Below are 22,186 nucleotides of genomic sequence, written 5' to 3' on the forward strand. Positions count from 1 at the left end.
TTGCCCTCTGAGAGTGGGAAGCCATTCCCCCTTGTCCTGTCCCTCCATCCCTTGTAAACAGTCTCTGTCGATCTTTTTTGTCTCCCTTCAGGCACTGGAAGGCCACAATTGGATCACTCTGAAGCTTCCCTTCTCCAGGCTGAACAATCCCAGTTCTCTCAGCCTTCCCTCATAGCACAGCTGCTCCATCCCTCTGATCATCTTGATGGCCTCCTCTGGACTGACTCCAACAGCTCCATGTCTTGCCTGTGCTGGGATGCTGGAGCTGGATGCAGCTCTCCCAGAGCCCATCTCCAGTGCCACTGGGAAGTAGGAACACGCCAAGATCCACAGCTGCACTGGGAGGATACGAGCAGTGGTGGGCTCACCTCTAGAAAGAGCCAGGCTACAGGGGAAAAAACAAAATCACAGACCACCAGGACAGTCAAAGAGCAGAATTAGATTGCTTGGGTGGCTGCAGTTTCCATCACCTGAATCATCAGCCTTGAGTGCCACTGGTTCATGTCCATCTGGTTTGGAGCACTGGAAAGGTGAGATGAGCTGCTTAGGTTATTCCATCTCTGTTATGTATGTGAGTATCAACTGCCTGGATACCAGAGAAGTTATGTCAAAAATCCCAAAAAAAGGCAACAGTCAGAGAAAGCAGTTCCAAAAATCCTGCAAATTCATGTTTCTTGAACTAAATATCAAGAAATGGAGGATATTTGAGTTATCTTCTTAAGTCCAGCTTCAAGCACTCACAGAAAGTAGCAGCTCCGTGGTTCATTTGATTCTACAAAGTTGAAGCATTTGTTCAGCTGTGGGCGTGGGTTTCTGATCCACTTGAATGTGGGCTGGGAGTGAAATTTCATTGGAGATCAACCAGCACTGGGTGAGCAGCCTGTTGTCTTCCTCTGTTACCAGCCCTCAAAGCTATCAATTCACAAGCAATTTTTGATCCAAGTGGTCATGGTTTTACTAACATGAATAAAATAATAAAAATAGCTTAGGAAATGAGCCAACTCATTTTTCTCAAAGGATTATCTGAAAATGCTCATTCAGATTTCCCAAATTAATTTACCTTACCTTAATCCAATGTAAAAATACAGCCACTGCTGGGAGTTGAGGCAGTAGACACCACCAGATACTAAACAGAGAACAGGTGCATGAGCAACACATCAATTCTGCCAACTAAATCTAAATCCTCTGACAGAACAGCTCTTTAAAAATCAACACACCACACAGATTGCAGCACATCTGCAAAGACCACCCTCAAGCATTTTTTCTTCTTCCTACACAACCCTAACATGTACCCAAGGAACGCCAACGACTGCTTCTGCACAAGGCAGATGTGACCGCTAGGACGGGTTTTTTGGAGGAAAAAAAGGGATTGAGACATTCAGTGTAACAAAAACCAGCCCCTAAATGGAGAATTCCTGCAGAATTGGAAGGACATTGAGCAAGACTGGGGTAGCTCTTTTCTAAGCTATCCAGCAGCCCCCTGGCATACCCAGTGCTTCATGAAACATTAACTCCCTCAAGGGTGATGCCTACCTGAAAAAATTTAGCAACTTCCATTCTACTTTATCAAACCTCCCTTCTGCAGGCCCAAACCGACATCTTTCAGCAGCAATCCCTGAGGCTGACAGGTCTGACAGAACACAGCTCCATTAACTGTCCTGGACATGATCTTGATCTTTGCTGCTGGAGAAGCACAAACCCTCAAGCTGCCCCATTAACCCACCCCTCACCAGTGCTGTCAGCAGTTTCCAGAGCTGCAAACCACTCACAGCTCCCCATCCCTTGGGTACCTCTGTCCTCTCCCAGCCTGATGTCTGCCTGTGGCAGAAGGCACCGTCCCAGCCCCTGCGCTGCTGCTGCTCCTCAGGTGCCTCAGTTTGTGTATCCTAGGTTTTCTGGTTCCCTTCACCCCAGTAAAGGTGGCGGGTGATGATGAAGCCATAATTTAGCTCCCTTGTTTCTATAGGTTTAATTTTCAAATTTGGCATGTGACTTGCAGAAACAAACCACTGTACACCAGCTGACACAGCAGGAGATGTGCAGCCTACTCAAGGAGGGAGTTACTCTGTTCCTCCCTTCACTTGGTTTCTTCTTACTTCCCCTCTCCTTGTTTTTGCTTCTTCGTTCCTTCCAGTACTTGGTTTCTTCTTGGTCAAAAAGTCCCCAAGGCTGCTCTACATTTTGGGCTGTCATACAATCCAAGTCCTGTGAAAACTGGAGCTGTACATACAATTTTCTATCACATTACAAATTAAGGATTGTTTTAACTAACCTTACACCAGGGGCACAGGCCCACTGCTCTTTATCTGCCAGGTCTACCTTAGTTGTAGGTAGGTCAGTGGAACCATGGCCTCAGAGGCCATTTCGTTATCTCAGAAAAGATTTTAAAATAAAACTTCAACATCCCCAAATCCAGTTATTGTTAAACACACAATTTCTGCCTTGCTCATACTGTCTTTGTGTTCAAGATCAGAGGAAACACTATATGTGAGATGGTATTGAAAAAACCTGCCATGTGATCATATAATTAAAGACTTTTGTGCACTCCTCTGTAATTACAAAGCCAAAGAACAGTGCTGGTGGTGTGCACTCATACCTAGCTTTCAGCTACCCAGATTTCTGCTTGCTGAAACTATATAATTCATATATATATACATATATAAAAATATATATATATACACACAGAGACACTTTTTTTTACCTTTTTGTTTTCATTTAATTAACACATAACTTTGAGGCAGACGCCAAATTGTTCAAAGGAAACCATTTCTCAGGTGGAGGAGATTACAGCCATGGCGCTTGGCAGGAAGGATACTCAGTAACTAATGCAATTATCTAGCCCACTAAAAAGATCAAATTGAGAAATGAAAGCAGGAGAGGAAACAAGCAGCAGAGAGATTAATTAAAGGAATGAACAGGAGGAAAACAAAGGGTCTGTGCCTTGAAAACATGACTGTTCATATGAAGCCCCCAGGTGGGTGTCTGGATCCAGGCTGCCTTGAACACAGCACAGCACGGCCAGCTCAGAATGGCTCCTTCAACTCCATTTCACTGCTCTGGTTTGAAATTCTCCCTCAGAAAGTTAAAAAACCCACCAAGAACAAAATATTTAATTCTTTTCAGGTTTGTCAAGGTCATTAATGAAACTCCCAGTCTCTGCTGACCCTCTCCCAGCTGCCATCTGCCTATGTACTCCATTGAACATTCCTCACTTTGGCACAGAACCTGTCAGGGACTATTCAATTCCAGGAAAAATACCTAACTGACCATTTCTGTGAGCATCCCTCATGCAGCACTGGAGGCCCTGCCCCTTACAGACCTCCTAAGGTATCCATCCACCCAAAACCTTTCCTGAACAGAATCACCCCAAGGGTTCCCTGGAAAATAAGTCATTACCACTCCACACCCTCAAAATTACACATCTCCTATTATTGCAAATACAGGATAAGGTGCCTTCAGTTTCCTTGTCAATAAAAAAGCCAATTCCTCTTTCCTTACCAAGCAATGCCATTCTCAATCAGTCAACTATTAAATGAGATTGTTGCCCCGCAACATATGACTTGAAATGGATTTTCATACCCTTTCTGGCACAGTAACTTTTTTCTATTAATATTAGGCTATCAAATTTTCCCTGCTCATGGACCTCAAAGAGTATTTTTAAATCAGCAGCTATTTCATTTTTATTAATTCCAATACAGAAGGGACTGAATAAATACCCAGAACTAGTAATATCTCCCCACTGTCAGTATTTCTTTAAACCAAGAGGGGAGGTCTAACCAAAACTTAATTTATAAAATACAGCACACATTTCCAGATGCAAAAGGTACAGAAGTTAATTACATTATTTTCCTTACAGACCATCTAGCAGCTCCAAAAGTAACCTGTTGGAAAGATTAATATTTTACTCTGGCTCCAGATTTTCCATGCCTTCTCCTCTTCCCTTTGGGCAACACTTTTTAAAAGAAAGCAAAATACTGATGTCTGAAAAGAAGGAGTTTAGTAATAGCTAAAAAAAAAAATCAAAGTAAGAAATACATGCTTAGAGCACTTGTATTAGATGGGTACTTTCACCCTAAAAAGATCTCAAGATGCACGCAGTTCCTACACTTAGAAATACAGTATATAATGGAATCAGAGGATCTTAGAATCTGCTGAGATGGAAAGGATCCACCAGGATCATCAGTCCCACCCCTGGCCCTGCACCCCAGCAACTCCACCCTGTGCATCCCTGATAGCATTGTCCAAATGCTCCTGGAGCTCTGGCAGCCTTGGGGGCTGCAACCACTTGACAACAAAATACAGGGGATAAAATGCATGTAATTATAACAAATACAAGCTTTAACACAATTTAGGAGACTTCAGTGGAAAAAACCAAACCACTACACCCCCTTTTTCCCCTCTGAATAGCTCAAGATCATTCCTGAATCCATAACTCCTGAAACAAAAGTGACTCCATGCTCTTGCCCAGTACCACAGAACATGAAAAGCTCCGCGCCCCAGTTGCCCAAACAGCCCCTGCAGTGCTCCCATGACAAGAGCAGAAAGGAAATATAGAATTTAAAAGCACCCTAAACGCGACCCTTTTTGCCAGAGCCCCCACTCGTACAGGTAAGAAGAAAAGGTGCATGGCAGGGCATAATCACACCCGCTCAGCAGAAGCCAGGCTTTGTTTTTCACAAGCACATGAGGCAGAAACCTTAATATTTTCCAATTTTTCCCATTTTTTTCTGGTGCTAGCTCAAGACAAAGCACTGTCAGTCTTGGGCCTCTCACCAAGGAGAATATGAGAGCATTTGGTTGTAATATTTATTTAAAATACCATGATGGCACAGTGTTTTGGAGAATTACCTACTGGAAGAATGCCTTCTACATTCACTTCTTCTATCCTATAAAGGCACCTTTGGCTGTGCATGCCAAAGGTACACAAATACTTCTTGGTCAGGTACATTTTCTTTGTATTTAACAGCTATTTCTACCAGTAGATATTTTCTATAAAATTACAGCCTCAAAAATTTCAGCCTTGTGTTGCTGAAATGAATACACACCCATGCAGCTACATAAGGCTTACCTGGGGAATTGGGAATTATTCCCTAGAGTGAGTCTTTTCTGGCCAAATTTCAGGCTTTGGCGTTTTCTCTTGGTTTTTTTTTTTCCCTCCAAATTTGTGGTCCAGTAATAAAACACCTGGAAAATGACTAAAGGAACACTGCAGTAACTGAAAGTATTGGCATTTTTACCATGATTTTTCCTCGTTTGCACCTACAGGTAGGCAATGAATGCCAAGATTCTGTCTTTAAAAGGTTAAGTGAAAAACTAAGTGTGTCTGTACCATAAAATAAACGGATTTCCTTGAGCACCAAGGCTGCCAGAAAACACATCCTGGCTCCTTTCTAGCCAGCGCCAAAGGCGGATGTATGGCCCTATTTATAGCCCACTAATGCAATTGTGAAATGCACACCCCTTGCACTTCATCTGTATGGGCTGGGATTGGACTCTCCATGGATCTAGGCAGCTTGAAGGAAAGGTCACTCCCAAGAATAACACCATGTCTCTCTGTCCACATTCCAGAGCCTGTAGATACTTGGGGTCCCTCGGAGCCCCCCGCCCTCTGGTTGCTCTCTGGGTGCTCTGATGCCAACGGGGAGCTTGCAAAAGGGGAAAGCTCACGTGAAAATAAGACGCAGGGAAGTGATTACCTGCCTGTGATTAATTTCTGCTCCTAAACCAGGGATATCAACTGTTTCTCCACCTTGGCTCACGTTCTGTCTCTGTACTGTAAATCCCCACTTGAAGTGCCGAGTCCAACTGTGTGTGTATCATTCCAAACCCAGCACTGCAAAGATCTGGATAAAAACAGCTCCCTTCCACTAAGGAGAATGACTCTGCAGAATAATTCCCTCATCTAATACCATGCCAAGGGGTTGTAACAACAGTGCAAGAAGATTAACCACCAGAAGAAGCTCATTATAGAGTGTGAGGGCTGTCTAACTAATTTATGGATACCCGTTCCAAGTCCAACTCTCTTTCAGGTAGGAAAACCTCAGCAACCTTTCCATGGCAAAGATCTTCTATCCTTTCAGGAAAGTCATCTCTTTTAGGGTCTTTCTGATTATTTTTTTCAAAGGAAAGAACTGAAACAGAACTTCAAATAGGCACAGAGAAATATCTTCAAACACTGTTGCTCTACTGCTTGGACCATTTACAATTAAGCAATTTTCCAGCACCTAGGTATCTAAAAAGCTACTCTCCCATCACTTCTGAACTGGTTTTCTTCTCTGCTGGATGGGTGAAAATAGACACTGAAAACCAATCTTGCCAAAAGAGGCAAGGTACCTTCTTGGAGCCTGCAGGAACCTTTCCACAGACCTGAACCCCACCCCTAAGGATCACCAGATCAGAGTTTTCGTACTTCCCAGGGGAAAAAAAATGGGGAAAAGAGTAGGAGAAGGGAGAACTATTTCAATCACCATCATTACATACATGCCACAATTAATGGATAGCTGTTGTCAGAGTCCTGAGTGCACTAAGAGGCCACAACCAGCCCCTTGAGACCCCACCTGCATCTCCTGCCTGTGCATCCAGGAGGTCTGTTTCTGCTGACACTTGGGCCTCCAGTCCCTGCCAGAGCAGGTATGCCTGTCTCTAGTCCTGCCTCTGGTCCCATCTCCTGGAGGGACCTCAGCCCCTTGTTGTAGGTGTCTTCTCTCCCATCTCTCCTCTCCCTGTCTCAAGCCTCGTCTCCTGGTGCTCCTCACTGCATTCCCTGGATCTGGCTCATTGCATGCCTGGGACTGCTCTTTTTGTATTCTTTATATATCTATATATCTGTATTTCCTTGCTGGAGAGGGAGGAGGACCTTGTTTTGCTACTCCTCAGAGCCAACCCATAGACCAGAGCAGCCTCTTCCCTCTTTTGTAAAAGCAGCACCTTTTCCAAGAGCTATAAAGATGAGCCCCTTCTATACATAAAAGGTGAAAATACAGTTTTAGTTCATATGGAAAACACTCTCTTTCCACATATTGATCATGAATACATAACTAGACAAAACCTAAGGGTGCAGTTTGGTTTTGTTTTGATTTTCTTTAAACTCTGTTGCTTCCTTATGGTAATAAAAAGTAAATTATTGACTTAGCAAGGGTGTTCTCAGAGTTACACAAATACATCATAAACCTAGATAACACATGCAATTTTGTTACATTTCCCACATGAACATAACCAAAGTAGGTAGGGTTTGGTTCTATTCGTTTCTCTCACTTCCTGAAGCACTTGTTTAGGACTGCCCCCTGTTTACTTAGATAAGAAGCAGGCTATCAACAAATTGCTAAACCAGGCAAGGAAAGAGAGAATCACACAATCAGAATGGTTTGGGTTGAAAGGAACCTTAAAGATTATCTCATTCCACCCCCTGTCAAGGGCAGGGACACCTTCCCCTAGCCCAGGTGGCTCCAAGCCCCATCCAACCCGGCCTTGGACACTTCCAGGGATCCAGGGGCAGACACAGCTTCTCTGGGCAACCTGTGCCAGGGCCTCTCCACCCTCACAGGGAAGAATTTCTTCACAATCCCTAATCTAAACCTGCCCTCTGGCAGTCAAAAACACAGAGTCCAGTACAATTCTGGAAGATGCTCATGCATTTCAGCCCTCTGCTGCAATGCACACACTCACTCATCTGCTTTTCTTAAGCTTTCAAGCACTGCAGCTAGACCTATTTTACCACAGGAGCTGCTGAAACCATGAACAACGTTCCCTTTCAGGAGCTCAGCCAGTCTGAATTTAAGCAATGAAAATCTCCTCCTTTGAAACTCACTGTGATATTTGGTTTTAGACCCCTGAGATTGAATTTTCAGAGAGTGGGTGCCTACAGGCCACTCAATTCCATGGAGCTTGGATTAAGAACAAGTGCCTGTGATTACACCAGAAATATTTTTCACGTTTGAAAATGTCTTTAAAAGAAGTTATAGTCTCAAAGTATGGAATTAGGATACAGCATGGGGCTGGTCCCCTTATGTATATGTCCCCAGAATGAGTAAGAGATGACACTGCAGAATATGTCAGTACAGCCCCATGAGCTGGAGCAGTTTCTCATGGAGTGTTCACCAGCTGACCACCACGGTCCATCAAATAAAGGCTTCCAGGCAAAGGGAGCTGCGTGTTTGGGTGCAGTGAGACCTTCTGACCCCAACACACATCCACACTTGACATGACACAAGTTCTGTTGCTTAAGCTACAGCATTCCAGACAGCTTCAGTTCACTGAGGATGGCCACGCTGTCTTCCAGAATAAGGAACTTCTCATTTTCAATTTTAGCTTTTTTTTTCCCTGACAGTTAGGGGAAGGGAGAGGGGTTATAATGGTGTAACAACAGGAAGGTGTTACTCACTGAAAACACTTCTCAGATACTTTTCTCGCTGAAAATTTTAACTGGAAACTTCCCCACTTCAAAGGTCAGATGATCCCCAGAATTCTGTGTACTGGAACAAGATGGGTTTAGGGAGTTACCTCATATTAATTAAGGACATCTGAACAGTCTTGCCAGGCCCAGAGATATTTTGAATTGTCCTGAGCAACATCCCAAGACTGAAGTTTTCAGCAAGATGATACTTCTAGCCTGTTAAGGAAAGAGCCTTCAAAGCAAACTAATCTCCACAAAGGTTTGAACACACTGTATTTGGAGATGACAATGCGTATTTAGGAAAGGTAAATCATAGTCCCAATTTCCCCTTATTATGCTTCTTCTGCACACAATGTGCATGTTTTAAAGGTTTCAATTATTTTAGCAATTTGGCATTTATTTCAAACTAAGTCAGGGTTCTGCTGTCTTTGACAGTGGACTACGGCATCACATGGATGAGATATGGCAGAGACAAGGAAGGAAATACCTGTCACAAGACAGGGATGAACAGAAGGGAGACAACCCCATAAAAGACATAGGAAGAAAGAAAACATCAACATGGGAAAGAAAACTGCCCTAGAGCTTGTGAAGCAGTCAGATACTACCACAGAATCCCAGAATGGTTTGGGTTGGGAGGGACCTTAGAGCCCATCTCATCGAAGCCGCTGCCACGGGCACAGACACCTTCCACTAACCCAGATTGCTTCAAGCCCTGTCCAGCCTGCCCTTGTGCATTAATCAGTTTTTCAATCTCATTACAATACCTTACTGCTGAAGATTTCATTTCCCAGCCTTCTCCCTGCTGTTCTGAGATAACAGTTTATAAACTACTTTGCGTTCAGCTTTATTTAGACAGGTTTAGCAACTGGAACTGCTCTTAACAACAGAAACCCCACCCAGATATTCCCATTTTGTCAGAAGATTCCTACCTGACATGTTCACTCCTCCTTTAGCAAAGCACCCAGGAGCTCCATGGAAACGTCTGCATTAAGCCTCTCAGATTAATGAACAGATTCTAGAATATTTTTTTCCCAAATCACATTACCACTTACTTTCTTACAGAAAGAATTACTTCAATAACCTCCTGCCCAAATAAACATCCCATAATTTTTATAAAGTCACAAATAAAATTAATATACAAGAGATGCTATATTATTAAAACATAAGCTGAAATAAACAATGCTCAAGGGTCTACCATGGCATTTTTTTCTTCATTGGTATTTACATATTATGGTTCTTATGTATTGCCCTGGAAATCAGCTTTGAAGTGGAATGATGAATAAATGAAGATTTATTATTACTATCCTTATTAGAGGGATTTTAAAGTCATTAGAGACCAACAGACATAATAATCACATTATATTCAATCTTCTCTAGAACATCTCCTTTGATAGGCCTGCTAACTCAATTATTTAAATATATATTACAGCAAAATGCAGCATGACTTCTACAGCTTGGGATAGGGTGGAAATTTCTACGTTTTGGTTTCATTTATCAGGATTTGTCCTTACAGAATTCATGGGTTTCATGATGGGTTTCTCAGTTTTAAACACCAGGGTTTCAAATTCACAGTGAGCACCTGGCTCAATGTGTCTGCTCAGCTAAAATAAAAGGTTAAAAGCTGGGGAAGAAATAGGGTACTGGAGATCAATCTTAACCTGCAATGACTTTTAAAAGTTTAAAAAAAAAAATCTCTCAGAAGCCATGATCTCTCCAATAGTCAATACACTTGGCTGCAACCAATTCCACCAGGCAAAAAGAAAAAAAGATCCAGAGGCTCTGAGGAAGACCACTGCACCACTCTGAGAAGCTCAGTGACATCCGGAGTCGAGTAAAAACTACTGATGGGGAAAAAAAATCCAAACACTGCTTAACTGGAAAGTACAGTCCTTACTATTGACTCTGCCTGCAGCTTGTCTGGGGAAGGTGCTGGAGGAAGGAAGGAGAATTGTTTCCAGTTGGGTGTTATCACACAGCGAGGGACAATTCCTGTCAGCCACATCCTTCAGACCCCACCACCTGCCCAGGGAAGGCAGCACCAGCACTCTGCTCTTTTCCTTTAATCCTCTCATTGCTGTACCAAATCCCTCAGGACTTCCTCCCCTTGCGAAACATCTGAGGCAGTGTGGCTACCACAGCCATGAAGGTCATCCCTGCTAGTTCTGCACAGGCACTTGATGTCACGTTAGTCCCCAGCTGCCAACACTGCCCATGTTCACTGTCCATGCACAGCATGGTTTATGCTCACTGATATTCTCAGGGTGTTACTGACACATCAGCCACCTTCCAACCCCACTTGACTTCTGTTTCCTTTACTTTGCAGCCTCCTCCCCAAAAACTAACCTCTAATTCCTTTTCCATCACCTCTTGGCTCCTCATTTCCCTGCCACCCACCTTGGTTTAGCTCTGCCTAAACATCCTGCAGGGAACTTTTAATCCCTACAGGCAGCACAGATACTCTGTTCATGGCCACTGGCTGGGTAAGACACTTCTGTCCCTTCCCAGAAATAAGAAAGAAAGCATCAGGGTGGGGTGGCCGTGGTACAGGTTGCCCAGAGAAGCTGTGGCTGCCCCTGGATCCCTGGAAGTGTCCAAGGCCAGGCTGGATGGGGCTTGGAGCAAGCTGGGCTAGGGGAAGGTGTCCCTGCAGAACTCCAGCTCAACCTCCTCATGCACCCAATTCCTGACCTAGAAGCTGTCTTTCACTAGCAAGGAAAAAATGTGACTTCTATGGTTACCATTCAATAAGTTATTCAAGTCAGACTCCAACTCTGCTAAGAAAGAATCAGTCATGGACTCAGATCTTTAGGAATGACAAATCCTGTACCTAGACTAAAGCATGGGCCAGAAGATGGTTAACAGCAGGTAGAACCTCTGACAGTAAAGCAGGGAACGATTAACAGCCATCGGATGGATCCCAGAACAGCTAAATGATACTGCTGACACCAGTTCAGCTCTATAAATGGGAGCCTTTCAAAATCCCTTCTGTCTTCTTGATCCTCTGACTCCAGAAGCTACTTTAAGTTTCCTGTGTTAAAGTTATGGTCTTTGGCCCACAGCATGTGGTTAAACTACCACACATAAAAAAGACTGAGACACACATTTTGCCAAAAATTTCTCCGCACTAAGTATCAGCTAAAATCTACACTCAAATTCCTTCGAGCAGCTGATACAATTTTCTGCTCATGACAGCACTTAAAGCCTATTTTACACAAAAGCAGTGTACTGAGCTCACAGTTCCAAACCCAGCATCTCCCAGGGAAGAGAAGGAGCACTGAACTGTCCTGAAGTTTGTTGAACAACTACTTTGTCTTCAGGTAACACCTTTGGGAATTCTTACTCTGAGATCCACTGGGAGAGCAAGCTAGCCCTCAGAAAGGCTGGGAAAAACACCATGGGGGTTTGGTGGACTCAGTACCAAGGCACCTGTTTTAAGAATAACAGTACCAAGGCAGCTTATTCACAGCTGACTTAACTTTCAGACAGGTATCTGGGCAGATCCAGAAATTTCATTTCTGAACAGTCTTTCAGATAATTCCTGACACTTTTAAAAACTGTATTTAAAGATTTACAACTTTATCTAAAAACCACTTTGTGTATACTAACAGAATCTGGAGCAGAAAAAATGTGAAGCTGACTACGGTTTTATCTCCTATCACTTTACCTCTCCAGACGGACAAGACCTGGATCACAGTGAAACAGATGTTTTCATCCCATGTTCCCAGCTTCCTAGTACCACTAAACCCCTCAGTTTCTAGTTTCATTGTACCTTCAAACCCTGTTTTCTACAGGACTTCAGAACTAATTTTTTATTGCTTTACAGGACAACAGAAGTGAGGAATCACTTTTCTTACTGAACAGATTTTTATTTTTAGGAAATGAGTCAACTGTGCTGGTACCCAGTGACAAACATAAAGACACATATATAAATACATGAGGGGGTCGTGCAACTCGTAGTCCTTGAACTATTCCAGGATTTGTGGCGGTAAAGACAGTGCAGTACTGTACATCACTTAAAATGTTATTTTTTCACTAAGGATTTCACCTCTGTTTCAAGTGTCGTGGTACCCTCCCCTGGATGGGCCAACTGCTCTACCACTGTGATATATTTTAACATGTATTTTACTTTCTATTTCATGCAAGGTTAAGACTCCCACATACACCTTCCAGAACATTCATGGTGCTGGGAGAAAGACAATCCTGTGACACTCACCCCCAAACACATCTCCGTTCTGGTAGTTCTTGCCTTTCTGAGTTTCCTCTTCGTTTTGAACAGTAGACACATGCTTGGCGGAGGCACAGCCCATAGCTTCATTCAGACAGCTCCAGCTGGACCGAACCACAGATCATCTCTAGTGACGTCCACTCATCCTTGCAGAAATAATCCACCTTCCTGCTCGGCTCTCACGTCCCTTTCACCTAAACATGGACAAAGAGAGAGGAAAACATTGACACAAGGTACCCTCTACGTGAGGAGCTTCAAGGAGATAAAAAGTGGGGTTTGTGAGGAGGAGCACAAGGGCACAGACTCCATGGCCTGAGGCTGCTAAAAGCATATTCCATAACATCTGGTACAGGCAGGTCACGATAAAGGTACCTCCACTCTGCCCTGGGACAGAGCATAGCAGTTGAACTCAAAGCCTCTTCCAGCCTGATTCTTTAATCCACGGCTTGAAGAAAGCAACACATAGATCTGTTTCCCACCCAGCCAGCTATTCCCACAGAACACAGAGGGTTTTGGGAGAGGAGATAAGAAACCGTCAATATCTGCTCCTCCTGCTCCTTTTACCAATCTACCCATCAAGCCAGATTTCTTACAAAGCATTTTACTGATTAAGAGCTGCTAATTCCAAGTGTTCAGACAGAATAACCCCTCTCAATCAATTAAAGATCTTACGTTCCCAGATGTGAAAGGTGATAGCCAGCTGTATTATCTTTTCTCTACATGTTCATTATTCTACTCAATCCATAAAACCTCCACCACTCAAAGAGACAACTATCCCCATTTTAAGATGGAACTCCCTGAATAGTCCAGATGTCACATAAAACAAAAGGGAAACACTGTTCTGCACTGTTTGTTCTGCGCTGGAACTGCGCTGGAAAAACTACCTCAAAGTTTGGTGAGCTGACTTGGTTTGCCTTTGCACCAGCCAAACTTTTCAGAAGAGAGAAAAGCGAGAAACTCCCCTTTTTGCCAAGTTTTTTAGTTCAGCTATAGCATAAGATCATATACACACATTTCTTAATTCATTACTTCTGAACATGTACTTTTTGCTCCATGCTGACCACAAGAATTTTATGTGTAACACAAGACAAGCACTCTTACCTAGGATAGGGAGAGCTGGAGCAAGATGGTCTTTAAGGTCCCTTCCATCCCAAAGCATTCTATGACACAGCAGTATCCATCCCAGCAGAAATGTATAATCCCAAGGGAAATCGTGAGGTTCCTTTCCCTGAGCACTCAGCACCGGCAGCACACCTGCCCCATGCCCAGGCAGCTCAGTGACACATGAGGACATGGTCTAGGAGGCCTCTGCTTCTGCCTCCAGAGGATTTCCCTGCCCAGCCCCAAAGCCACGGACATGAGGATGTGGCACCCAGGCTCAGAGTGATTCCGTTTCTGCTACTGCAACCCGTAGCTTTCACCAAGCAAGGGGAAGGACTCTGGATGCAGAACCACCTCTAACTCCTACTCACAGCCAGCTTCCCCCTTCTTTGCACAGAGCAGTGCTTCTCCCCACTTGGCGAGGGCGTTCTAGAACATACAATGTATATCTGCTAATCCCTGTTCACAGCAGCCACCTCTCCCTGTCACCCCTGTACAGTTTTATGTTCAGTACATCCCCCAACATGCTCTACTCCTTTTTTCCTTCTCCCATATATGTACACCTGAGCCTGAACTTCTCATTGCTCCATTCTTCTCTTCCCCATTACCTACAGCTAATTATGTAGCCCAAACCACAGGATTTTATAGGATCATAGAAAAGCTTGGGTTGGGAGGGACTTTAAGCTCATCTCATTGCAACCTCTGCCATGGGCAGGGACACCTTCCACTATCCCAGCTTGCTCCAAGCCCCATCCAACCTGGCCTTGGACACTTCCAGGGATGGGGCAGCCAGTGTTTTGGGAACTTAGACCAGGCATTGATGCTGCTAGTGGAAGGGAGTGAGCACACCCCTCTGGAGCTATTTTTTTTAACCCTACATGATCATGTAACTTTTTTCTTTCCCCCCAGGAAAACCTAGATTTTACAGCAAAAGTCAGTATAAAGCCAGGGAAGTTCCTCAGTTTTCACAATTCAGGGAGGGTCACAGCTGACAGGTCATCCTCTCGTGTCCAAGTGGCAGCCTACACTAAGATCTTCATCTCACTGTTGAGATCTAAACAAGGATCTAAAGGGATTTAAAGCAACAGCCATGCTGTGCTTGGAGACAGGTAAAGACACACAGGGGTGTGGGAGATGGAGGAGAAACAGGAGACTGGGAAAGGGAACTGCTACCTGGGCTGGAAATGAAATGGGGACTTACCTTCCCAGAGGACACAAATTTGGTTAAAGACAAGAGCTTTTAATGGACCAGCTGAAACAAATGAGGGGGAAGACATGACCAACAGAGTCCTTGCTTCAGATTTCAGCGAAAAGCAGGAGCCTCCAGGTAGACAGGGACTGAAAACACTGACTTCTGAGTTAAAATACAACCATTAGTATTATTCCAGGGAAAAGGGTGTGGCCAACTATGGGAAAAGGAGCAAGGGAAGGCTTGATGTAACCCTGGAAAGGACACGAAGGTGTTTGGGTGAGACCTAGGTAGGAGGCTGTCCGTGGGGGAATCATTGCCCACCACAGCTCAGCACCTCTGAGCAGCAGAACTGCAAGCACAGAAGTACCTGTTCAATGAATTATGCTCCTGCCTTATTCAATTATTTTTCCTGTTTCTTTTTCTGTCTCTTAGCAGGGACCATTTACAAAAGGGAAAACAGCTGCTTAGTAATAAAACCCAAATGTATTTCACAAAGGAGCAGTGGGTCAGGTTTTGGGAGGAGATTTTTTTGTGAAGCCTTATACAGCCAACGTGCAGCACAACAAATTGCAAAATATTTAATTACTGATTAGTGCCCAGGACAGTGATGGTCCCAGGACCACTGACGTGCAGGAACAATCAGGAGCAACAAGACACAGAACAGGAATACAGAAGGATAAAGCTCTTTGGGGAAGAAAAGGAAAAAATATCCACAGTCAAATCTCGCCTGTAGCATTTTGGTAGCACATATCAACCTCTAAAAATACGGTCATGTTTGAAAGCACACTCTGATTAAAGGAAACAGATGGGAATACAAGAACTGGAAGTTTCACCTTTTATATTAAAGAACAGCAATCACAGCAGCACCTGAAAAAGCCATACAATTAATAGTTGGGTTATGGAGGCAACTTCTCCTAGTACCAATAAACTGGGCTGAGAAAGCTACTGCACAATGACCTCCAAGGTGAGTCTAACACACATTTCCAGGCATGTTCCTTGGACTGCTGTTAACTTAGTGCTGTGAGACACTTCGACATGGATACCTAAACACAACCCAGGGATGGCAGAGAATTTAATACAAAGACCAGAGTAGGAGAAAAGCAGCATTAATTTTACAGGGGATGAAATTTGAGGTATAGGGCAGCACCATGCACTCCAGCCTTGGGAAACCTCACCTACCTGAGGACCGGATCCCTCAGGGATGAGGTTTGGGAATCACTCAGAAGTGAGGTGCTGGTCCTCACTCAGTGGAATGCCTGGCAAAGCTTTGGGGATGTGAAACACAGCACTTGACACAGCAGCAGAACAACACATCCGTTCCTCCTCCCCCACTTCTGCACCAATGTAATTTTTTCCTTTTGTCTTCCACAGCATTTTGGGGGCACACAGATTTTCAGAAGCCAAAAATAAAAAGAAGAAGAAAACCTCAACCATTTGCAGTTCACGTTCACCACCCACCATCACTAATTATCAAGATTTGAGAGGCAATTTGCAGGCTCCAATCTGAAAAATGCTAGTGAGAAAAATCTCTTGGGCAGATCAAAAGTGTCTACACCACCCCCAAATGAAATGCAGCAGGTTGAGGATTAACATCTTACATGCGGGTCAGGAGAAGACTAGAGACACTCTCAAATGTTGTACTTTGTCCCTCAGGTTTCTTCTGAGCTAAAAACAGGGGAACTCAACTCTTAGAATAGAAATTACCTTCAGAAACCTTAAGGAATTCCTTTTTTCTTTCTTCTGAGCAATGTCTGTGATGTGTTTTTTCTTTTACCAACTCTTTCAACACTTTGTTAATCCACTCATTATGCCCTCACCTCTCATTTCTGATGGTCAAAGGCTGCATCCTTGACAAAACACATTTTGCTTCCACAAACACTTCATACAAATGGAAGACCTCCAGTGTTTTACAAGTGCATGTTAATTCTTCTATTACCACAGGTGTATTTGTTTTCGTCTTTATTACATTGAGATAACCAATCTTTCATTATCTTCAGGCTACAAATACAATCTACAATACAAATCTAAAAGTTTCTTCCCGTGTTGACCATACAGGAAATCAGGTTAAAATTTCACAGTGCTCAAGAGATCAAAGCAATGAGTTTCATGCAACCATAAAAAAAACCCTAAGCTACAAAGAAACACCACACTGACTTTTCCTATGAAACAACCTGTTCCAGGCAGAACTCAAGGATTTAACTTACTGCTGTTAATTAAATTTATTTCCTATAAGAAATAGGCCTGTTTGATCTCCATTTCAATTTTTTTCCTAAAAAGAAGAAAGCAGAAATGAATTCTGAATTTGTCCTGCACAAGGGCTGCTGGTAGTTAGCACCTGGAACTTCTCCATTGCGACATCCCTCTTTCTCAGCTACCCTCCACCACAAAAGACAGTTTTTTGGGTTTTATTCAACAGCCAAAAGAGACATTTTTAGAGCCAAAAAGATATCACACTTTTTGCCTTTGAAGCTCACCAATGGCCTAAGGAGGGAAGGAAAAAATTATTTTAAAAAAAGTGTCATATAAGGTCTCTTTCTCCTCCTTCAAATTATTCAAATTGGCATGAATAGTGCAGTTATATTGAAAATTAACCCGCTGACTTGCTAAATGAGCAGGGCTAAATGAACAGCAGAATGAGAGGTGCAAACACTCTGGAGCAACATCTTCCAGTGACATAAGGGGAAGAAGAAAAGTCAAAGTGAGTGGTGATTTCTGTTCTTTGGGAGCCATGGACAGAACACACTCCCCTCACCCACTGGTACAAACAGCCATAAAATGAAGCATTTTCTACCATTCTATGAATTGTTTGTCCCTGTGATGCACAAGTCCTGTGTTTAATACACACTTCAGCCTCCTACTGGAAAGGAGGCTGTCCCAGAGAGCCAGGTGAGTACAGCAGTGACTGCCTGGAAGGGGAGGGAATCAGCTCCATGCTGTAAAACCAGGAGCACAGGGAAACACACCAAGGCTTTACACTAAACCAGCACTGACGCTGCACCAGCCCAGCTGCCCAGTCCCACGGGAGAGCTGCCACATGTCCTCTCCTGGGAAGCTGCACTCAGCACAAACCCCTTTTCCAAGAGAAAACAGGGATTCTGCAACTAGACAGCCAAAAAACCCCAGCACTACAGAGAAGCTCATCTACCTAGTTTTTCAAAACAGGGAGTGCCTGATTTGAATTAATTCTACTGATTCATATCGTCAGCTTAATACAGGACAACCTTTGCTCCTCAGCTTAAGCTGAGTCTTAGATTACCTTTTTCATCAGCAATATTAGCTGATTTTCTTTTCCTTTGTTTGCAATCAGCATTTTGCTGATCCAATACATAGGGGTTTGATATATTAAAGCAACAAGTGATTTCCAAATAGAAAAGCTCTCAACAACATGATACTTCCCAGGAGCATCTTCTGCTTCCTCAGATTTTTAAGGAGAAATACCACCAGTAAATCCAAGGAAGATTTCACAAACATCACAGAGTAAAATAGAAATATGGAAGGGAATGTGAATGGCATTGCAATCATCCTCTTCATTCACACAGGGTGAAATTAAAGTAAAATCAGTGTGAAAAGCCCAGCAGCACAAGAGATCTCAGTCATACAACTTACCATTTCTGCTGTTTCCAAAGAAAATTACATTCTGAATTTTTTAACTCTTAGATACTTTAAGAGTAGTGATACAAAGATTGCCACCATCATTACAGAATGCATTTCTAATATTTAACAATTTTTTCCCCCTTTCTATGAGAATTAATAGACAAAATATTAAAGATAAATGAGATTTAATTGGCTGGCAACACTGTAGAGTATTTGTTTCTGTTTGCACACAGAGATGGCCTGTTTCAGGTGAGAACTAAAACTTTTCAAACATATTTCATCTGCACCACCTTTTCCAAACCAGTAGCAGTACCAAAGCTTGTCTTTAACATAGAAGCTGGTGCTACTCAACCAGATTTCCAAAGATTCAGGACATTTATCCTCAATACTTTGCAGAAAAAACAAGCACTTTTCATAAAAAATAAGATTATATGACAAAGTGCTTCTGCAGCAGAGATGGCTGTGGTTGTTAGGAAGACATGACCGAGAGATGTTCACAGAATCCCAGAATGGTTTGAGTGGGAAGGGACCTTAGAGAGCCCATCCCATCCCACCCCTGCCATGGGCAGGGACACCTTCCCCTAGCCCAGGTGGCTCCAAGCCCCATCCAACCTGGCCTTGGACACTTCCAGGGATCCAGGGGCAGCCACAGCTTCTCTGGGCAACCTGTGCCAGGGCCTCGCCACCCTCAGAGGGAGGAATTTCTTCCCAATATTCCATCTAACATTGCCGTCTGGCAGTTTGAAGCCATTACCCTTGCCCCATACTAAAAAAGACTACAGTCAACACCAGATAATTGAAAACCCATCAGCAAGTACCATGAGGGATCTGATTAAAAGCAACAAGACCTTTCCACTGACTTTAGGTGGCTTGAGGTCACTTCCTAAACCTCCAGTTTCAGGGAACAAAGATTGTTTTGTGATTTATGTGAAAATGCAGTGCTGGTTGTGGCAGCCCAGGCTGATGTGAGACACTAAACAGGACTATGGAAAAGTCAGGTTCAATTCCCAGTACATGACTTTCTTGTGTATCTAAGAATAATCTCCAGCACTTACTGTAATGGGAAGGTAGCAAGCACCTGTAAAGTATAAAAAAAGCCAGCAATAAGCTCTCCTATTTAACTTTATTTCTGTCTTCATGGTTTAAGAGCAAGATGTGCTTTACTGAGCAGGACAGAGTAAAAGGCCCTGAGGTAGAGGAACAGTGATTTATACAGTATTTTGTACACATCTAAGCACAGGTCTGAGCATCATCTCCCTTTTGAAGACTCATTCCCATCTCTGCCTTAATAAAATAGTTTAAAGATGCAACCATTACACCTAAGCAGTACCCACCATCATGTCAAATCAGACTAAAATAAATGATGTAGAAGCTGCCACCACATCATCAACAAGACCCACTACTTTGGAGGAAAACCTTGAGGGATAATTATCACACTGAAAAAACAGCCTTGTTCTCCTGAATTCCTCTTCTTCCCACCAGGGCTGGGGATGCATCTCCAAATGTCAACACTGACTCTGGCCTGGAGCTGAGCTCTTTTTAGGACTGCCCCTCTCCCAGAAAAAGCAGTGGTTTAACAAGTCTCCCCTAAAAATGTGAAGCACATACTTCTTTATTTTAACAGGAAAAGCATCAGTGGTCTAATACCACCCACTAGTGCAGTAGTGAAGACCTGGAATTTTAGGACTTGAATGTCTGATCTTCATTCTTCATTCTTTCACAACTTAGATTTTTTTCCCAAACTACTTCTTAATCTTTCCTGTGTGCCACCATGAAGGTAGAAATAACCACAGCGAGATGGGTCCTAATGCAATTATCTGTAATTGCATGTTTGCAGGGACTCACCTCCCTTTAGACCCACTGATCTATCTTAACAGCTCTACAACAGAAAGCCCCACAGTGCTGACTAGTTATTCCCTAGAAAATCCTTAAAAATATCCACAAATGAGATGACAGACCCCAGCATGTCCTTCCGTCTCCAGCTCCATCAGTGAATGATGAACACATACACAGCAGCAATTCACCTCTGCTCAAAAACCCAGCACAGAATTACCCCGCCTCTCCTCGGGAAACTGCTTTAACTCTGCCTTGAATACACACTCCCCAGTTATGCTGTGAGCTTCCAGCTTCCACCCAGAGACCTGTCCTTGTACCCTGGTAAGCTTGGCCAAGCAGCATGTTTGGGCCAAATTCCTGCCCACAGAGGAAGACAGAAGCAGCTGCAACCTGGAGAGGGGGGGCTGGATGTCCCTGGATGCCTCTGCATCCACACAGCGCCCACGACCCTCCCCCCACCTTGCTTCCAAGGCATTTTTCATCCAAAGAGCTGCAGCAGGAGCTACTTTATGTGCCACTGAGGATAAACTTAACACAGAATAACTGAGCTATGCAGAAGCCAAGGGGCTGAGATGCAGGGGACCTGCTGTGAATGTGTCAGCAAGGAAACATTTGCTATATGCACATCTGCTGCTGCTGTCCAATTAGGAGATGGAGCAGTTTCAAGGGGCCTCCTTTTTTTGCAGATGAGCTAGAGAAATAAGAAATCTTTCTTCCCTAACCTGATAACACTTAAATGACAAAATAAGAGATGCTGCTCAAATCCACAGGAGGTGACTCATCCAGGCTGCTGAGGAGTGATCCCAGCACAGGCACCCATTCCATGCACGTCTGCCTCCTCCATGGCTGAACCAACAGCTGCAATCTTGCTAAAAATCAGCAGATAAAATTCAGGATAAGAGCTAACAAAGCAGCTCACTTCACTCTTAGCTCTTCTGAACAACTGCACAGGGTTCAGCATTTCTACTCGGTTTTTCTTTTATGATTTCCTAACTGTAGTCCCATGGAAATGGAACAAGCAGGGATGAAAGGGAAGCACACTGCAATCTGCGTTCCCAAAATGACACTGCTGATTGCTCCCTCCTGCTTTGCAAGGTAACTCCTCAGCATCAAGGAGGAGAACACAGACAGGATTTTTGGTGCTGAAGGCCACGCTACTGGAATGTTTGTGCTGCTATGGCTTGATCCAAGAGCCCTATGCCATATCCTATCCAATCTCATACCCTATCCCACAGGTTATCCCTGGGAATCCCCAGCTGGGAGGGGGCCTGAGAAAGCAGGCTGTGATCTGAGCAGCAGAGCTTCAGAAACCTCAAGCCCAGAACAGGCATCTGGAAAAACACAGGTGAGAGAGGAACTGGGTTCTTCTCCTGTAAAACCAGTTGTGATCCATTCCCTACTTTGATCCCACCTCCCCATCCAGCACTCACGCAGGGGAGCGTCTGGACATCCCTGATGGAGGCAAAAACATTTCCTTACTCCACTCCTTCAACACAGATTTAGGAGCTTACTCCAGTCCCAGCTTTGGGCAGGGGCTTTTTCCCTTTTTTTTTAATTAAAAAAAAAGTCTTAGAACATCATCAGTTACAGTTCCATGCTGAGATGTTGAATGCATACATCCATAACCAAGCCTAGATATTCACAAAATAAGATCTAAACCATGTTTCAGCCTATGATATAAATAAATGAGCAGCAGACTAGCCAAAACCAATTGCAATATTTTCAGTTCATGTTAACACAGTCGTAACTCAAACACAACCAGCCAGGGCAGAGCTGGATCAGTGGCACAGGAGCAGCAAGGGCTGCAGATCTCTCCTCCCACTGATGACAATGAGCAGCCAAGTCA

General features: G+C 43.7%; 1 protein-coding gene across 2 annotated transcripts in view; it reads right to left on the minus strand.

The window, feature by feature from the left end:
• LOC309575953 (uncharacterized protein C1orf21) overlaps window positions 1–22,186 on the minus strand; it is a 108,980-nt gene that overhangs the window by 51,621 nt on the left and 35,173 nt on the right. For both annotated transcript variants that reach the window (XM_082286847.1, XM_082286848.1), the window contains exon 2: window positions 12,606–12,811. In XM_082286847.1, the coding sequence (XP_082142973.1) occupies window positions 12,606–12,699 (94 nt within the window). In that variant the 5' untranslated portion in view covers window positions 12,700–12,811. The remainder of the gene's footprint in view (window positions 1–12,605; window positions 12,812–22,186) is intronic.

Source organism: Coloeus monedula (genome assembly GCF_965178545.1).
Source record: "Coloeus monedula genome assembly, chromosome: 9".
In the NCBI taxonomy this organism is placed as follows: Eukaryota; Metazoa; Chordata; class Aves; order Passeriformes; family Corvidae; genus Coloeus; species Coloeus monedula.